Source organism: Parambassis ranga, chromosome 2, assembly GCF_900634625.1.
Source record: "Parambassis ranga chromosome 2, fParRan2.1, whole genome shotgun sequence".
Lineage (NCBI taxonomy): Eukaryota > Metazoa > Chordata > Actinopteri > Ambassidae > Parambassis > Parambassis ranga.
Window position 1 is genome coordinate 22233432 of NC_041023.1, and position 20460 is coordinate 22253891.

General features: G+C 42.4%; 1 protein-coding gene across 2 annotated transcripts in view; it reads right to left on the bottom strand.

Moving 5' to 3' along the window:
- The window catches only part of btbd11a (BTB (POZ) domain containing 11a), a 135910-nt gene that overhangs the window by 9558 nt on the left and 105892 nt on the right, over positions 1-20460 (bottom strand). The window contains exons 3-9 of one of the 2 annotated variants that reach the window (XM_028433211.1): positions 12289-12496; positions 8383-8535; positions 7837-8002; positions 4489-4578; positions 2699-2800; positions 2066-2159; positions 796-931 (exon numbers count right to left, since the gene is read on the bottom strand). In XM_028433211.1, coding sequence (XP_028289012.1) covers positions 796-931; positions 2066-2159; positions 2699-2800; positions 4489-4578; positions 7837-8002; positions 8383-8535; positions 12289-12496 — 949 coding nt within the window. The remainder of the gene's footprint in view (positions 1-795; positions 932-2065; positions 2160-2698; positions 2801-4488; positions 4579-7836; positions 8003-8382; positions 8536-12288; positions 12497-20460) is intronic. The other variant, XM_028433219.1, reaches the window with a different exon arrangement.

A 20460-nucleotide genomic window follows, 5' to 3' on the forward strand; every position in this document is an offset into this window, starting at 1 on the left:
TTGTAGAGTGGCTGCAGGGACTCGCCCTCATTCAGAGCATTGTGCAGCCTGTTACTGATGCTGGGCAATAAGGTTTAATTCATCCCAGAGGTGTCAGACAGGCCGAGGTCAGGGCTCCATGCAAGCAAGAGTCTTTCCACAACACACTGAGAGAGTCATAAAATCAAAACACTTCAGCTTTAACCTTTCACTGAAAATAACAGTGATCCAGATACCAAATGTAAACAAAGGTTAAAAGTGTCTCTACACCTGTTATTTGCTCTCAATACAGGACTTATACTGCAACATGTTTAGTCTAGCTTAAGATGAAGGCAACACAAATGTACAAATAGCTCAGCTTAGCATAAAATAACAATAAACAAATAATAAAACAAGTTCTCCAACTTAACTTTAAGTGATGATATATGACACAACACACTGCAGCATGACCATCCCACTGTAATTGATTGTCCTAATAATGCTGCAATGTGTTGTTGGCTTTTCACTCCATTTCCTGATAGCTCTCACTGCTCTGAATGTTAATGGACTTTATCTTACTCAGCTGCAGGGAAATTATGTCAAACTGAAGCCATAAGTGCCGCTGAATAGACTGCATCGCTTATCACTGCCGCTGCTGCTGTCCGACAGGGAAACTGAGATATCTGCCTCTCATGTGCTGCAGGATTTTCTGAGAGGCAGATGGACCAGGGCAGAGTGTGTAAATGGATCAATACTGTGGTAATGGATATATCTTGGCTGGCTAGCTGGTTGGCATTTATTTGTGTGTGTGTGTGTGTGTGAGATTGTCTGTATCACCTGTGGCCATGTGCTGCTGCCAGGCTGAATGAGTTCATGTCTCCCAGCGGTGCAGAGGAGATGCCGTTTCGACACATGGTACCAATCATGGGGTCGGCCCCTCGTTCCAAAAGCAAACTCACCAGCTCAAAGTTACCTAACGAGGATGGAGGGGACAAATTATGCGTCATTACGCACAAATATGGTGAAATCTGCTGCTTTAAAGGACAGAAACATTTAATGTGATACAATCATCAATGATCTGGAAAATAACCTGTATATTCAGTAAAGGTAATCATGTGACAGCTGCTTCTCGTTCGAAGCAAAACTCCTTGATTAATTCATTCATTATCAAAATTAGCTTTAGGACTGTGGTCTCAAAATTCATGTACATTATTCTTTATTAAATGTGTAGGACGGTAATAGCATTCATTATTTGTGGCTGTGTGTTTTAATTACTTGTTGCCATAGCAACAAGTCTGCCTACACCTTCCCATGGTCCCTCGCTGAAATCACACTTGGTACTGTATTTTGACTTGTTATTAATGACATTAATTAGAGAGCTGAGCTTAATATTGTGAAAAAAAGTCAAATACTTGAGGATATTAAAGGAAATGCACTTATTAGTTCTTAGATTTAAACTGCACGCTAGCTTTCCTATGCCAAAACACAATAAACACTGCCTGTCAGAACCATTTAAATAGTTCCAATTTATTTAAAGTACAGGCAGATATCTGAGGGTTTGTGACCTCACAGTGATGCCATATCGCTCCTAATATACATACATGATAATTAGGAAACCTTAGTAGTTTTCCTCTTCTCAGTGCTTAAGCTAAGCTTTGCTAACTATTTAAACAGAAAGTTAATAAAAATCTTTACTCTCCCTTTAAGTTGCCTACACTCAGAACAAAAGTCCACTGTCCAGATGTAACGCACTTTACATTTTTGCTCAAGACAGCCATGTTTTAGGACAAAACATCCCGTTAAATGACTGCATCGGACGTTACAAGCTTTTCAGAATGTGAATAAATGGCTTTAAATTCAATTGAAAGCTAATTCAACTTAAAAATACCTGCTGCAGTTTCTTCCAGCATTGCTTAAAATTCACTGCATTTGTGAATCACAGATAGTAATTGGAAGTGATAAATTAATTAAGATGGTTAAAGCAGAGCGTGAATGCCTTCTGGTGCGCTCAGAGTCAAACATGTCATGACTAATCCCTTTATGTGCTGCATCAGGAGTGACAGTGCTCAGGTCAGATGATGCACATCTAAAATCTGGGCGCATTCACCTGCAGCAGCGGCCAGCTGAAGAGGCGTCTCCGTGTAGTTCTCCGCCCCATCCTGCAGGGCGCCTTCCACATTTGCTCTGTTATCCAGCAACAACTGTGGGTACAGAGAGGGGAAAAGGGAGAGGGGGGGTGTGGAGGAAGAAAACAGGTGAGGGGGTGGGGGTTGTTACAGTCAACAAAGACTGTCCGAAACTGTGGATACACACACTCCTCTGGCTACACTTCCTCATTCTGTTTGGGGGTCTTATTGTTGAAGGAAAATTCTGGATTTTGGTGATGCACATCAATAATTAAATAAATCCTGAAGGCGACGATGTTTGTCAGCGTCAGCTCGTACAGCAACAAAATGTATAATATATTAAAAATGAACAAAAACACTGAGATCTGGTGTCCCTGAGGCTCCACTCTGTTTCCAGGGGGCAGGATCACATCTACACATCTCACATAATTTACGACAAATCCTCCTCTCTCCACATAATCACTGCACAGAAAGGACCAGGAAGGAGAAAAAAGGGACATCATTATTATTATGATGATGCCCCATAATAATAATCATCATCATCATTATTGTCCTCATTTTGGCACAAAGGTCAGGGCCACAGGTTAATGGTTACAGGTCATAAACATCACTACCTGCACGACAGGGACGTGTCCGTGTAACACGGCGAATGTGAGTGGCGTCCCCTGGCGCGTTTCAGGATAAACTGAGGGGTGCTTGTTTACTGTGCTTGGCACCTGGGAAGTCATAGGTGAGGTTCAGGGAGAGAGATATACAGCCATTAACATTCACAGCTCAGGGCAGGGGACGGGGTGAGAGCAGCAGGAGGAGGAGGAGGAGGAGGAGTGAGAAGCAGTATGCAGGGGGAGAAGTGTAAGCAGAGGATGGCAGAGGTAGATTTTCCTCTTGAGTTTTTATAGAAAAATCTGAAGCAGCTTGACTCCTGGCGCTCATCTAAACCTCTCTGACCACACTGTGTTATATCTGCTGGGCTCCACCTTGTTTCATTTCAAAATGGAGATAACAAGAAAACTACAAACAGTGACGAGACGTGCCTAGCTGACTCGTGAACAAAGCAGCAACTGGATGAACTTAAACAACCACAGCGGTGTTCTGTGATTTCTAAAGCGGCCTCACCATTACCGGTAATTAAATTATAGAAATGCTTTCTAAAATGTCACCTGGAGGGTTAACAGATGTTTAATATGATGTCACATTACATCTGAGCTCTGATGCTGCTCAGCAGTGGGACTGTTAATGTATCTGTGTTCACAGGGATAAATTATGAATTACTTCATAATAACAGGCAGCAGAGGAGCAAATCATAGACAATGGCTGTTCTTACATTAGCCAAGGCTTAGTTCATCCAAATAAGAAAAACCAGACACATTTTATTACTTCAGAGTTGAACCACTTTAGGAATCCAGAGTGGAAATCTGCCAGCATCAGAGCAGTGAAGTCTGACGTTTGTGTCACCCAAATATTATTTTGAGCAAATGTTAGAGTGTAACACAATAAGAGGGACTTTTTCTTCTGAGGCTGTTTGTTTTGATATATTTTAGGGGCAGCTAAAGGTTAAAACAATCAGTATTGCAGGAAAAAAAAAAACTTTTTCTCATCCTTTCAGTCATTTTATTGGTTGAGGTTTATACTGGAACCTCTTCCTGACCCCCCACACTGCTGCTGATGTAGTGTAAACCAGGATATTGTTTCTGTAGAGAGTTTTTCGCTTTGAGGAGAACACAAAAAACTCTTCCACTTGCTTAAAATTTTCACACAAAAACCTAACTACATGGTTAAACTAAGCCTTCAAACGTTTAATTTTAACAGATGGTGCATTGTTTCTGAGCCAGCGCTGCATGAAACAAATGGAGCTATCAACAATGGAGGAGAGTCCATGAAGCGTTCACATGTTTGCGTATTCTGACTGACACAGAAAGAAGGATGTACCACAGTGCTGCCTCACTGTTACTTGAACACAACAAATAAGTGCAATGCTTCATGTACAGAGTGTGGAAGCAAGTCACACCGAGTGCACGCATACATAAGACAGCAATGCATTATTGATGTGGCATAAAGCAAACTGCTGCTGGATGTCTGTAGTGTGAAATGTAATGAAGTAACTGCCTGCGCTCAGGGACTATCAGTGCATTATTATTTCGTATCAGTGTAAAGACAAACTGTGCAAATGATACTCGCATTATTGCTTGTTGGTGCACTTCATGTAACGAGCTGCCGGGAGAAGAGAGAGCATGCCGAGAGCAGGTGAGACAACAGAGAGTGAGGAAGGAGGAGGGAGAGCGGCACAAAGTGGGTTCATCGTTTTCACTGATACGCACAAACAAAATGTGAATGAACATATTAGACCAAAACATAAAAAAAAATGTGGAGTCACGGCTGCGTCTGAAAGGAAAAACTGACTGACCTCACTGTTGATGTCAGCTCCAGCGTCGAGCAGCATCTGGACCATGGCCTCATCACCGCGGACGCAGGAGTACATCAGAGGGGTCATCCCCTGCAAGATGTTAGTTTTAAAATATCATTTTTATTTACCTTCTGTTTGAACTGTGAGCTTTATTTCCCTGTGTAAGATGGCACTAGTTAACTAGCGGCAACCTCCAGGGCTGAGAAATAAGATTGCAGGTCCTCAAATGGCCACATGAGGCTGCCTCCAAAAGCCAATCTGACCTCCACTCTTTGTACAACTGGGAGTTAGGGGAACTAGTGCTGCCAAGATGGTGACAACAGGTTCGTCCATCATTATTCAATCAGACACTCTCATTAAAAAGCAGGCTTCTCTCATCTGCTACAAGCTTCTCCACCATTTTCTTAGCTAGCATGGTAGTTTTTAACACACTGTATTCAAGCATTCACACAACCAGTACATTTTAGTAAAGAGGTCAGGCCGAGCAGAAACCACAAGGCGAGACACATCCTACCCAGGAAAATGTCTGTAATGATAATCAGAATGATCATAAAAATGGTAATTACTGTTACTTTAAGAGGGAGTCTTTATTGTCCCCTAAGGGAAAATCCATTGTTTATGTAGCTGTACAAACCATGTGACCCTTTTAAGAGGTAATATGTGTCTTTAAAGCATGTAAAATAAATGTGAAAATTGCATTTTTGGTAAGCCATGTGCTATTTTTTGTAGCTTTTTCCCTACATCTGTTTAATAAAATAAGCTTTGGTTGAAGCGAGGCATCTGTGTTTGTAGAGGTTTTTTGAAGACATGTCACTGCTCCAAGCAGCTTCATCAGTTCTAACTGTTTGGTGGGGATACATGGTGTATATGTGGTAAAGGACCTCAGTGGGTGGATCGAGAAAACTCCACAAGTCCAGATGCCTCACTTCAACCTTTTGTATAGAGAGTCCACATGATCCATAGAGCCACACTAGTTGCATTAACAGGAAATACGGCAGGTTGAATTGACCTTTACGAATCCATAAGCTCCCCACTGGCTTGGTTCCTTAAATAACTGAGTACTTTACTTGAGTAGTTCACTGCTGATCACTCTTTAGCCACGTATCTGAAATATGTTAAGCATTGATAAGAAGCAAACAAATCAGATTCCATTTCCTCCTCATCAACAACAGACACTTCCAGTGGTTGCTTGCAGGTTCTCATTATCTCACATAATCATAAGGTCTAAAAAAAGAGAAAAGGTGAAACCTAACTTATCTGCACCAGATGCACACCCGCGCACATTCTGCTCTGAGCAGCAAGATGAAGCTGGCATAAGAAAAACAACTTCAGTGTAACCGCAGCAGCAAGTTCTCCTCATTTATCAGACTTTGTGAAGTGTTGTTGATGAGGCTCCATAAAGCAGACTTCCATCATATGCCTGATCGGGGCCATTATGTTCAACAGGGGCCTTTTTACGACTCACTCATAACACAGCACAGCACTTTATGTCAAAGACTCATACCCCTTTGTGATGATTCACTCTTAAATATTTCCCGGACACCAATCTACTTAATCAGCAGACAGCGTAAAGGGTGAGAGACCCTGATGATTGTCTCCCAGCCATTATGACAGGCTGCAGATTCTACTTTACAGCTCCTGTAATGCTGTCTGCACTCATGATCTATTTAGCCTTTTACAAGGAGATAAAAGCCTATATTTATGTGTCGGTGTCATATTAAAAATCACCTGTTAACAGTCCGATTCTTTTACTGGTATAGATTGAGGAATGTAACAGAAACAAAGACTGAAAATTAGATTTGTACAAACATAAACAATTCAGGAGGATCTGATTGGAGAGCGGGCAAAGACATTTTAATTGGACTTAACTAGGTGCAGCTTACAAAGCGCAGAAAATCAAATAGCTCTATTAGCTTCCACTTAGCAGCACAAGGGAACAACCAATAATTCAACTGACTGAGGAAGGAAGAGATTCCCCAAGTGACGTTAACACTTGGATGCAGTAAGGCTCAGATATCGATCTGACATGTCAGCACTCAGCTCCGGAAAAGTGTTGCAATATCAGGTAACATCAGATAAGTCCACTGAGCTAAGATCCCCACAATCCTATCTGACACTAATCCAAACATACTGTATATATGCTTCTTTCCGGAAGAAAACAAATATCAAAAATAAAACGTCTTCTATGCAGCATAACTCAATTATACAGACATAAATCATAACAAATTCTGTTCTGCATGTTCACAGCCTCCACACATGCAGTTTTTTTCACCTGCAGTTCAGCTAAATACTCAATTTTGTCACAACCATTAGTCATGTACCATTTTATTCATTCTGTATGTGTATGTATTCTTCATGTCTGTAATGTCATGTAAATTTATAGCCTTATTTTTAGATAACATTGTTTACTTTTATATTATTTATCTTATTTTATTTTTTTAACCCATGCATGCTTCTTATTTCATGTTAATCGTTATACATTTTATGTACGCACTAATCACTAAGGCAAATTCGTAGTAATGTTCATTTACATGGCAATAAACAATATTCTGATTCTGGTTCTGTATATTTTATAGCTAAACTGAATGAAATAGATTTTGAGGTTGGATTTCGTACATTTTAATGTAGTCTTAAAGTTGGTGATGAACGGTGTAATTTTTTTGCCTTTTTTTTAAGTGCATGCATTTCGAACCTCCAAGTCACATTTGGAAGGTGCTTCAGTTTTGTTGCCTAAATAAATCATAGTTAAAGCAGTTTTTAAAGGCAAAGTGGATCATATTTTTTAAGGTTTTAAAGGAACCGTGGTAAATTAAGTAGAGCACAAAATGGAGCTGCAGAGATGGGAGTTTGGGAACTCTCTCACCTGATCGGATAGATCTGGAGGAGGAGGAGGAGGAGGAGGAGGAGGAGGAGGAGGAGGATGAGGGAAAAATAAATAAATCAGACCTCAGCCCTGCTCTACTGGGAATGTAAACAAAGTTTTTGCCAACAGAAATCAAAACCTATTTGGCTCTGTTAGCTAGAATGACCTTGAGAAGTGTGTATGTATATGAGGCTGGCTAATCGCCCCATATCTCTTTTTATACAGTTTATACGTCCTGTTATTCATACACTCAACATGTTCTCACCATCTCTACACAAAAACACACAGACTTTAGCACGATGTATTACTCATACAGAACAATCTGTGCCCAGTGTGTGTGTGTATGAAATGCGACTGGTTGCCAGGTTATACTTGTTAGAAATTAACAATTCATTGTGTATGGTTCTGTGCGGAGCCCAGTGTAGGTGTGGGCTGTTAGTCCACTGTATACGTGTAGGAGTGTGTGCGTGTGTTAAGTGCCAGACCTGTTCGCTCATGCTGTTAATGCCATCAGGACCCAGCAGGTTCACGGCCTGCTTGACCAGGTCCGTCCGTCCGCAGTTGAGCATCCTGAAGCCCAGATCCTGCAGGAACTTGGCCTCCGTGGACGCAGCGTCCAGCTTCCTGGTGGCGCAGAAACAATCCTCTGCTCTGCAGGCGAAAAAAGAAAAACAGCTTATCAAGCATATGTAAGATATGGATCTATGTAAATCTCCACTTTGTGTTTATTCGGGTGAGTTTCATACCATGACTCATCATTACTCACTCAGCCTCTTAACCCAAGCAGCTGTCACAGCTGGCGTCACCAAGGATCCTTTTTAAAGACGTTTGTCTAATTGTATATGACAATTACAGCTGACTGAAGAGCTAATGCTAATTAGCATTACACACGTCTTAGCACTTCATGTGTTACTTTATGGCAAATATTTGAAGTGTGAAGAGACTCTTGACCCATTCACAAGTAACTTACTAATTATTGTTCTCTGTGGAAAAAAACAACTAATTAAGTAGCTGCATAACATAATTCTTACTTTATTTGTCGGGGTTCGCAGTCCACGCCGGGCAGCAGCAGCCTGGCAGCCTGCCTCACGTCGTCGCTGTCCACAGAGAAGCTTCGTCGATGTTCAGTGTGGGCGACCGCTACACGGATCCACTCCATTAGTGGCGGCAGCACCAGGAACGGCCTGAAAAACAAGTGTACCCATGTTTAATGTTGTTTTTGTAGTAGCAATAATATCAGTGTGCTTCATATTTAGTTAATTTCTGTTGAAAAAAAAAAACAAAATACATACATACAAAATAAATATAAAAGCATTTTTCAACCTGATAGCATCACCAGCCCTGTCTGAGCTTTATTCACCTTTCCAGTAAAATCACTTAATAGAGACTTTGGTCTGCGGCTGATATCCACAAACTTTCTAATTAAAGATGCCCTTATAGATATGTGAAAAGGCATTATTGATCATTTACACCTGTGATCGTGCAGCACAGGAGCTGCAACCTCCCTAAACGCTGTTATTACCTTCTTTAATCAAAATCAGGCCTGGGTCCTGCCTGGCTGTCATGTTCATATTTCATCATTTAGTTCCTGGAAAGGTGTGTGTGTGTGTGTGTGTGTGTTTAATGTCACACACAGCAGCTAAACCCGGTCAGTCATTGATTAGATATTTAACCCCTTTACATCAGCGTCATGATCAGAGTGAGTTGTTGTGCTTTATGAAATAGATTTTTCTTATTTTATTAGTCACATTGAATAAATTCTGCACAGACACTACAGTGGGATTTAACAGCCTGCCTGTAACCATATCACAGCTCAGTGGATTATTCCATCCTGAGATTATACAGAACTGTAGATTATGAAGCAGCTAATCTGAGTTGACTGACTGCCAGAGGTGTAAATTATATCATGGAATGACATTTTGGAGAATGCTGTGAAAATGCTTGGAAGGCCGGTGATGCTCTTGGAGTTCATTCTGTTAAATTAATGTCACATCACAGAGAAGAAGAAACAGCGGTCGGAGAAAGCTGCTCCTATCCTTTCCCAGCCGTTCCTTAACACTGATTATGGCTCAGAAGTCACTTACCTTTAAAAAAATATAAAAGAAAGGCCCCTTCAGAGTCCTGGAGCTAATACTTTATTCTGCCTTTTCTGCATTTTACCAGGTCTGAACAAAGATATTTTTGACAAGCTGTAGTTTATAATAAAGTGAAATCCATCGAAGCTCCTGTAAAGGCAGCTAGCATGAGCCGCAGGACAAAAAAAACAGTGGTGAATAAAATATTCTAGACTGGTTTTATTTGTTTTACAAGGTCATGTCCTCGAGCTGTATCTGTATAAATTGCTTTATTTTTTTAGCTTCTTAACTTAGCACAGGTTGTGATCTACCCCGAAATGCATCATTAGGATTTTTCCTCCAAGTGGCACATGCTCATGAACGAGACCCCGAGATACACAAACTCCTCCACTTGGGGCAGGAGCTCTCCTCCACTCCTGGGAGAACACGCCATCTTTTTCCCGTTGAGAACCATGGCCTCAGCCCAGTCGCTTCACATGCTGTAAACCCTCCCATTGCACACTGAAGGCCCTGGTTCAATGAAGGCAACAGGACAACATCATCTGCAAAAAGCAGAGATGAAATCCTGTGGTTCCCAAACCAGACCCCCTCCCGCCTCTCGCTATGCCTAGAAATTCTGTCCATAAAAATTATGAACAGAACCGGTGACAGAGGGCAGCTCTGCCAGAGTCCAACATTCAATGGGAAAATGTCTGACTTACTGCCAGCAATGCGAACCAAACTCCTGCTCCGGTCATACAGGGACCGGAGGGCCTCGGACCCCATACTCCCAGAGCACCCCCCACAAAATGGGCATTGAAGTCCCTAGCAAGATATGTATATATATGCTTCATTGAGGGATGCTAAGAGCTAGCATGCAGGACCATAAGGCTTCTCTTCTGTTACACTGGGGTGTGTAGTGTTTCTTGTAGTGTAGTGTGACTTTTCCGACATGCGTGACACAAGAATAAAATCATGACTGAACTATGCAGCATAGGTTTAACAGCAAATGTAATCATTCCACATTAAATCACTCTAACTCACCCGATTTCAGCTCAGACAATAATAAAACTGGTTATTTTCCTTTAAGTAGTGTCAGCTGCACATTAGAAAATCTTAAAACATTCAATTAAATTTGGTTGATTTCAATTTAATTACATTATGAATCCATCAGTCCCTTTAGAGCTTTCCTCCCTCATGATCCTCCAGCAATTGTAATTTCTCCAAAAAAACATAAAATGATGAGAGAAGCCATGTGGGACCGTCATGTTTACTGTTTACTCAGCTGTCTGGTCCGTCTGTAAATTTGCTGTGAGCACATGTTTAATCAGCAGCTTTTAGATATGAGCGTGCTGTGTTTGAGTTCGTCTGCGTTTCGTCTCAGGCTGGAATCTGACCTCACGCAGGAGCTCCCCCTGTGTTCAGCATCTGGCTGACCGATGTAACAAACTGAACCTCCTCCTTGTCCCCTCCCTGCTTCCCGAAAGACATATTTACACTTCAAGGTTTAAGAAGGAGGCCCAGCCTGGAATGAAAACACTAAGGGTAACGTTATCCATCCATTCAGACAGCAGGCCTGCAGCGACAACCGACACCTGGACCTGCCAGCACCAAAGAGGAAAATACAGAATTCATCAAAGAGTGTGCAGCTTTCACTGTTTAAACCTCTTCTTAAACTCGTAGTGATAAACCATTTTTTCTGAAGCTAATTGAACGTCAGGTGTCGAGATTATTTCATCCCATTTAACGACTTCCTGTCTCCCTCTCATCCCGTTGTGTTATTCGGGCCCTTTTTCCTCCTGGTCTTCAACCTTTCAGCAGAATGCTAAATAGAGAATTGTCTCTCCAGGGACCTGAGAGCCTGCTGACATGTCACTCCGCCTGACATTCCTCACGCTCCCCAGAGTTGTCAGGATGGAGTTTTATCTCTTCACAGCGGAGGAGGAAAGATGTTGCAGAATCTGTCCGTCCGTCCATCCAAGTGAAGTCCCCCCGGTTCCCATCAATCCGCTCCGCTGCCCAGGGAAGTGTCAGGACCGGCTGGAACCATGCAGCGGCCCATCGTTTGTGGGGCCAAAAACTTGGTGCAAGAAAGTATCTCTACTGAGCGTGTGTGTGTGTGTCACAAATTGACAACGACAATATGGCTGAATGTGTCTGCTATTTATTTTTGTTGAGTGTATTTACTCACAAAAACACGTCTGTGTTACAAAATGTCCCACTGCTTGATGAGGGGACTACACACCAGAGAGGTCATAATAAAGAAGGAACTACATTTACCCTGCTAACCCCTTTTCAGATTTATAGGGATTAGCACAAACCAAATGTGTTTATTAGTTACTAAGTAACTGATTTTCTAAGCAGCCAGTTAGTTGGTTATCTGGTTAATAATTTTATGGTGAAAACAAGCAGTCAGTCATCAAGCTGTAGTGCATCTCCTGTTTGATTGCTGTTTAAGGAATGAGCGTCTAGATTCTTGGCACATTGTTTATGTAAAAGAAATATTTTTAAATATCACAGTTTTTATTTATAATATGAAATGATGCTGTGGTCACTCACATCATCTATGCACGGCAGGTGTAAGTGATGCAAACCTTTACTTGGCTGTTATTTCCTTTGTGATAATATAAAGCACCTGAATGCATCAGTAGTTTTGATCTTTGTCATTTTGGGGGAATCCAACCATAAAATTGGTTTTGGCTTCCATCTTGTTCATTTCAGAGCAGCAAAGGCCGACTCATTATTAACCACAGCAGTTTCTTTCCCTGCCAGAGTGCAAACATGGTGCATTAAATCCCCCGGGAGTGCAGATCTGACTGAGAACTATGATCCCATGGGGGCATTTCTGTGGTCAGAGTACTGAACGCTCTGCAGCGGACTCACCTCTCAGTCTGTAAGGTGACTTTGGAGGGTTCAACATTGGGGTTCTCCCATTCCATCTGCGGGCAGTGCATGAAGTAACACAGGGTGTAGAGGGCCTCGGGCTCCCAGTGCACGGTGGTGTTGGTCTTCTGGTGGACCGGGGTGCCGTTGCTGGGGTTCTTAATGTGCAGCGGCTGCAGGTGGTGCATCGCCCGGGACACCAAATCACCTGGTAGACAGTTTAGCACATGAGAGGAGTGATGTGATGTGGAACAGAAGCAGAAAATCACTGAAGAAGGAAACACAGCATTGTTTATTATGCTGTCATGATGTAGCTGTTATAAGGACATCCTACACACTGTTCTCAAATCCAAACGCACTTCCTGCACTGCACTGCTCCTTTGACACACGAGTACTCGCAGCAGCAGATACACTCCTTTCACACACCCTGTGATTCACTGTACATGTAGTCACAGAGACCCACACACAGTCCCGTGTGGGAAACGTCTGCTTGAAATGAAATCTTCCGCACGTCGTGCTTCTCTCTGCAGAGCACTCAGGATGTGTGAGGTCTTATTCTGCCCTTGATTCATCTTTGCCTCTTACTTTTCTCCACCGTTCCTCTAGTTTGCCTCTGTGGCCACACAGGGAAGCTATGATAGCTCAGTGAGAGTGCATGCTAAATGTCAAAGGAACGTGTAAAGCCCTGTGAACTTTAACAGGCTGCTGGAGACACCTAGCTTCACTTTATTCATGAATGAAGCTCTCATGTATCATCTCTCTTTAGTCATCATTCTCTGGAGGACACTTTCTATAGTTTCCTTTAAAAAAAAAAGTGGTCCACCCATTTTAGTATCAAGCTGTGTCTGCACAGCAGGAGAAGGCATCATATTAAAGACACTCTACAGTTATAACAGTTTGAATTTTTTAATCCTGGACGTCTTTGTTAGAGAGGCAGATATTCAGAGCTGCCATTTATAGGCTCATATTTCTCTGCCTCACAGCATCTTATCGATGAGGGCATTAGCGATGCGTTTAAGAATAATGATGCTGCTCTGAGAGGAAAAATACTGCAGTGTGTGAGTCTGCTGAGAAGAATTTACACCCTTATTGATCTGATTTGTTACTCAGTTTACTGGAAGAATAAAAAAAGAAAAAAAACACACCAGCATGCCTCCATCCTTTTAGTGGATAAAACAATATGCTATGAGCTGCAGCAGTGCAACAGCAAACACACACACACACTCTGTGATCCACTTTGATCATTTGTTCCAGAAATACCAGGTCTGACCAAAGTTGGCCAATCTTGAAACCTCATTCCTCAGACGGAGCGACACGGTGAGCCTGAGCTTCTTCGTCTGTCAAACTGAAAGCCCTCTGACGGAGTTCACAGGCAGCCAGACGTAAACAGAGCGTGATGCTTGCGGCACGGTGTGCACCACGGCTCCAGGGAGAAAAAATTAAACACCATGATGAATAATTAAACACTCGCTGGTAAGTGTGGTCACTAATAAAGGTACCGAGTTCGAGCCAAAGAAACCACAGCTGGACCTGTTATTTGACTCAGGAAGCTGGGGAGTCAACCAAACAGCAGAAATCAGAAATGATTCTGAAGCCACATGCAGGTGGCTCCAGGTGTCGTGATGCTGGCAGTGTCTGAATCCAACCAACTCCTCGTTATTCCAAATAAAGGCGGAGCTACTTCACCAACAGCTAGAGGAATACGGCAGCCCCCAACTTTCCCGAAAGTAGCCACACCTTGAATATCCACAACTTTAAGCCCTGATACAATTAAAAACTGAAACGTCACACCTGTACTGCTGTCATGAAAGAAATAAATGATCCTCACACTCTGAAACAGGCTGCAAATGAGTTCATTCCTACTGTAAAGTCTGGAATTCTAACATGGAGGTCTATGGATACTGACGCTTATGGAGCCAGCTCTCAAGTCTTGCCACTTGTCAGCCATCTTGGTAGCATCACATGGTCCATATATGGTCTCTATAACAGTATTGGAAGACAACGCCCCGTTTGTTTAGTCACAGTGGTTATTCGACATTCAAACATTTTTCACTGAAGATGGGGCAGCCATCTTGGAAAGACCCCCAAACAGCTATTTCATCTATCTAATGCCTGGTTTACACTGTGCGATTTTGGGCTGTCGCAAATGAAAGATGAGCATCGTAGGAGAATCGCGGAGATATCTTTGGTCATGGCTCTAAAACTGTGGTCTTACATCTCACTGTGAGGCAGGTTCCACGATGGCCGTTGTCAGCATCTTGCGACCAAAGACAAGCTGCGATAAAATTGCAAAAAAATTTCTTCTTCTGCTGTTTTGTTTTTTGGCTGTTCATGTCTTAACGGTCTCTCATTTTCTCATAACACAAGTGCAATCATATTGAAATAAATCAACAGGTTTGTTACTCATTAATCATACATCAGCACACAAAATGGCAAACATTCCCCTAGTCCAGCATCACAAAAGTGATATTTATTCATTCCCTCGCTCTGAACTGCTGACCAGACCTGCTAACTGACACGGGCTGTTAAAAAACCCAATACAGCCTCTAAATGACTACACGCTGCTCTTCTCTGATGTTTTTGTGAAACAAGTTTGGTGCTGTGGAGAATTTAACAAGAATCTCTAACTGAACATAAAAACCATTCCAGCCCAAGTCCCCTGCCTTTTAGTGTGTGTGTGTTTGTGCATCTGGCCTGAATATTAAACAGAAAAGTTAAGCATTAATAGACATTAAGAATAGCCTGAAACAATCATCTCAGAGAGGAACAATATGAGCAGAGCATAACACAGACATCAAGAAAACCACTCCAAGAACTGACGACGCTGCCCGGGGGTTAACAAAGTTTGCTGAGTAAAAACAGAACTCTGTAGCCACACAGCATCCGTAAATAACACAGCACACATCATACAGTAAGAGGCAGCCGCCGTGCAAACAGTGAAGCCACCAACGTCCCTCTGAGGTCACGCCACCACCACCATCGAGCTCCTCGGCCTTCCTGAAGTGTTCCTGTGACTTTGGTTTTGTCAGCAGGACGACATTTGCTCCCATCTCCTCTGCTGTAATTCTCCAAGCAACTCTCCTATGGGCTTCATGCTTCATCTCATTTGAATTAATCATAAGGGACAGCTTAGTGTCTTCCTCTCTCCTGGCCAAGTCCTTCCTTCTTGGAAGGACTCATTACTGAACAAAAGTTTGTTCCCAGCCTGCCGCAGGAGCCGCAGCACACAGAATCCTGCCATAAAGAAACCTAAAGTCTGTCATGCTTTAGCTGCAAAACGCCTTTACATTACAACCTATTTATAAAAATGTATAGCCATGAGGTTGTTTTTAAAGCAAATAATAAAGCTATGCTAACATATACGTTAAAGATTGGCATGTATGCCTGTATTAGTTCCGATGTGATCTCTCCATCCTCCCATTTTAGCTTGTGGATAACCTGCAGCTAGCACTTTAACAACATGATGGGTTGGTCTATTTCATGCATTACTTTCTTTCTGTTTAGATGTAAAGGGATCACTTTGACTGGTTCATTGACATTTACAGTCTGCTGCTAATGACATTGCTATCCTTTACCCTTAAGCACAGTGTTTATAATACAAACATTTTTTCTGCTGTTGCCTGAAATCTGAATTTAAAGTGTAGTGTAACCAAAACAATGGGCCAAAAGAGACTAAAATAATTAAATAGGGTAAAATAAATAAAAAGTTTTGGTAAAATCTGGACCACTATTTTATTGCTTAATAATTATGAACAATGTTTAGCCTGTTTTTCTGCCTTTGTATTTTCTATTCATGAGTGTTCTTTTATACTCTGCGCTGTGGTCAGATATTTTCAGCTGCAGTTCAAGGCAGCACAGTATCAGGAATATCAAGTGCTGCCCTGATGATGCCTGGTGCTTCAAAGCTCAATAAATCATTGAACATTTGTAGCAGGGCTCTTTATTTTGTCCCTTTTTTTCAGTCCTATCTTTGCAGCTAGTGCCCTGCTGTTACAGTTTAATATTCAGCTACACAAACACAGTGTCATATTACTATGAATTCAGTTTACAAAAAGACAGGTCAGCGTATGACTCAGCCTTCGTCTGTGGAGCCTCTGTGTCCACAGACAACAACACATTTGGATTCATTTTTTTACTTTTGCCTCGTTGCTCACGGGGTCACAGGCCTGATGGCCCAGCAGGTAAACTCCTACAACTCCAGATGGCCGCTCAGCCTCTAGTTGCATTCTAGCCAGATTATTATTAACGTGTGACTTTGGATTATTAAGAAGCTGAGAGTGTCAGTGTTTCTAAAAGCAGCATGTAGCCCACCTGTCACTGGATCCATAGGCTATTCAAACAGTGACTTTCCTTTACGTGCTCCATATTAAATATGCCTACTGATGATTAATGTCCACTTGCTGGTTAAATTATCTTGCAGTTCTGTGTTGATGATGACATGTCCTGTAATTGACTGTGATTAATCGTTGCCATGGAATTGCTAATGTGGCCCTAAGGCAGAGCTCTGAGCTGGTCGTATTACAGACTGATGATTATATGTCCTCAGCTCGCCCCCAGGGAGCGATAGGCCGTGCCAGTGTGTCAGAGGACAGAGAAGGAATCTTCCATCTCAGTCCTTGATTGGTCGTCTCGTCATGATCATCTAGGGTCACATTTGATAAGGAGTTGGCTTATGTTACTTACACCAATCAAGAACACAAAGACCCTGTTCACACTGGGGAAATCAACCCAGCAAGAGCGGGATTCGGGCCGTATCTGGATATATCCGGATAGATTTTTTCTGAGTCTGAACAACGGGAATCCAGATAGATTTCAATCCACCTTTCGGAGGTGGATCTAGCTGGATTGGCTCAAATGTGGCTCAGGTCTGATTGCAAATGCGGCTAGCAAATCCCGCTAGCGACGTGATACTTCTGGTTCACAGGGACAGTGTCCAGGTCGTGTACGAAAGCTTTGCCCTGAGTTTATTTTCTAAAGGGCTACAAAGGAATAAACTGCTTTTTGAACCGAAAAAAAAACGAGCGACATGGGACGAAAAATAACTGCACAATGCAATCGCACACGTGGTCTTACCGCAGCCTGAACGGACTCTGTATATTATGAGGTGCCACCTAGTGGTTTGGAGGACAACAAACACGCCGGGTTAAGCCAGATTGACTTTTTCCAGTGTGAATGGGGCCAAAGTTGAGTCCAAGCTTCAGATTTTAACACTGGTGACCGAAAGCAGCCAGTTCTACTTGCTACAAACTCCATGGCACCCATTTATTTAAAATAGGTGATGACCAGCAGCTTGCATTGTCTGTGGGAGCAGTTTAGGTGTTTTTCAGATACTGTAACTTTATTGACAAACTAATTAAAACTTACCTAACATGCACCAAAATCTCACAGCATATCTAGAGGCGAGCACATTAACAGGATCACTGGAAGGCAGCAGCAGCGTGATGCCATCTGTTTCACCGCAGGATCCAGTGATCATGGGGTACCGAATAATTGAAATACTGAAATATTTAGTTCTGAATTACAAATGATCACCCCTTGTCAAAAAAATAATAAGGTACGTCTGTGGTTTTTCAGCCTCAAAGGTGGCTTTTGCGCAGGATCAGGACCTGGGCTGCTGTTTTTCCCCCACAGTCCTCCCTGGAGGAAATTTAGATTAAAAATAAGGGGTCCCATGATGCAAGATGCTGCAAAATATTATGAAATATGTGTTGAGGAAAGTGAACGAGCCTGTCTGTGTGGTGTTGCTGAATCACATTTGATAGCTGTGCTGCTGCAGAGACCACCATGATTGTATCTATCTGGTCATTAATGCATGAACAGAAGCCCCTGTCTGCTGCAGCTGTCCACCAGACTGATGACTGTGAGCAAAGAAACAAAAAAAATATGTGATGACTCATTTGTAGAATAAATCTGTTCATTATCAACCAAAACAAAACTGAGTGAAACAATACAAGGCCCTTCATCATAGTGGCGATTATTCTGAAGAGGTCTCTGAACTGATTTGTCTCGTCATCTTATTGTTTGATTTGAGTTTTTTTCACAGATATTTCCAGTCCACAGATTACAGATACAATCTATCTATTGTCATCATCTTTTCTGCGGCTCACAGGAGGGGACTTCTAAATGGTTGCCACTTTATTCTTTCTAATGGCTCTTTTAGGGACTTTAATGGCTCTTCTGTGAAGATCTTCTGAAACACTGCTGCAGACTGTGACGCTTTGAAATAAATAACTTTCATGTGAGTGCTCTTTATTATCCACTGTGTCGAACCAGCTTAAATACGTCTGCAGTGTTCATATTTCAGTTAAAAGGCTTATTTTTGTTTAAAAAAATATGCACTTTACAAATATTACAGCACAGCTGGAAATGTGTGTGCAGCTACAGCACAGCGTGTGTTTGTATTTGTGCGCTCTGCATGGCAGCAACAGTCAATGTAACGTAGAAAACTGTGTGTACTCAAAGTAAAGAAGCACAACAAAATGCTTTTTACAAGAAAATACTGTACATACATTTAAACCACAGTCACATTCTCCAGCCTAAATTACAAGCAGATGCTGTTAATGTGCTTACAGTGAAAAATGTAGGGTGTGGTCAAAAATACTCATACACATTGAGTCTGTTTATAACTTGTAAAGGCAGAGTTTCTCAGAGCAGCTAAGGGGTCTGGATTGGTGACCCCAGGACCCCAATCCTACTCTTTGCAGATGATGTGGTCCTATTGACCTCACTAAGCAGTGACCTCCAGTATTTACTGGAGCAGCAGAGTGTGAAGCAGTGACTCTCTGCTTCACACGGGGGGGCCATGATCTTTGGGTAGTGACTGAAAGATCAAAATCATGGCTATAATGATTGTACTCGCCCTATAGGGAGAGGGACCTGACCATCCAGGAGAAGCACAACGACGACAGAAGCCAGTTAAGATGGTCTGAGCATCAAGTTAGGATAGATGCTTAATCTCACAAGAGTATCCTGCTGAAACATACAGCTTTGGTGTCAAAATGGCATTGAGTTGTGTGACGTGACAAAATCTGAAATACAGGAAGTGACTGTTCAGTAAACTGTCTTGTTTCTTTGCTGTCTCTGGCACACTGGCACACTTTTCAGGCTTACCTAAGCCTAGCAAGTTAGCATGTCAACCTGATAATTGGTACTAAAACAAAAGTAGTTCTGGTGTCATGGTGGATATTTGTACCTAAACTTTACAACCACCAGCGATAATTTCAACTAAACTGACTAGTAAATTGAGAGCTTATAGAACAGACTCTTCCATCAGTCTTGTTGTAAACTGTGCTAAAGCCTTCGTACAGTAAATGACAGACAAGTCCTTGACACCCTGTCTGGGTTGATCCCCCTTTGTTGTTTTGTCCCCGTTCATTTAGTGTTGCTCCAAACATCTGCTGGTGTTTGTCTCCACACAGCTGCCTGGCCCTTTTGTGTTTTTTCTCTGGAAACAGTGAGGTGAGACCTCGGAGCAGCCTGTTCAATTCACCACCTTATTACCCCGAAACTTCCATTAGCCCTCTGGCTCCCTCTGAAACACTCAATTAGTAGGTCTGCATTATCTCTCAGCAGCACTGCTGTGAAGGCCGTGGTGTAATGTCCATCTTTGTGCAGCAGGTCTTGAGAGTGTGAAGTGGATGTTAAACACAGATAACCTCGGCCTGTCCCTCAGCCACTGAAGCCACAGAGAGTGGTGGTGTTGAGTATGCTCGACTCTCAAATGTCAGGCTGATGGGTAATAATTATTAATGAAGAACATCTGCCTGTGGGTGTAGTAGCTCTCCGGAGAGGTGCCGCACACTTGAATGCTCACACATGCTCGATGCAGCCAAGTGCATGCTTCCACCATGTTTGAAACGCAATGCATTCAATGGACTTTAATTAGAATCCCAGTATTGAATGACCACATCGACGACGCCAGCTGCTGACCTCCCTCAAGTGATGCCGATTCAGTCTTTGTGTCCTTGTGGATTAAAAGAACACAAGGTGAGAAATCAGCCATCCATCATCTGAACCTGCTTTGTCCTGCAGTGCAGAGTCACAGGGGGCCTATCTACGGGTGAGAAGCGGGGTACAACCTGGACAGTGTTGGGGAGTAACGGATGACATGTACTGTCTTTTTATACCTGTTAAAACACCTTTAAAGGGTCAATACACCTCACAAACTACATT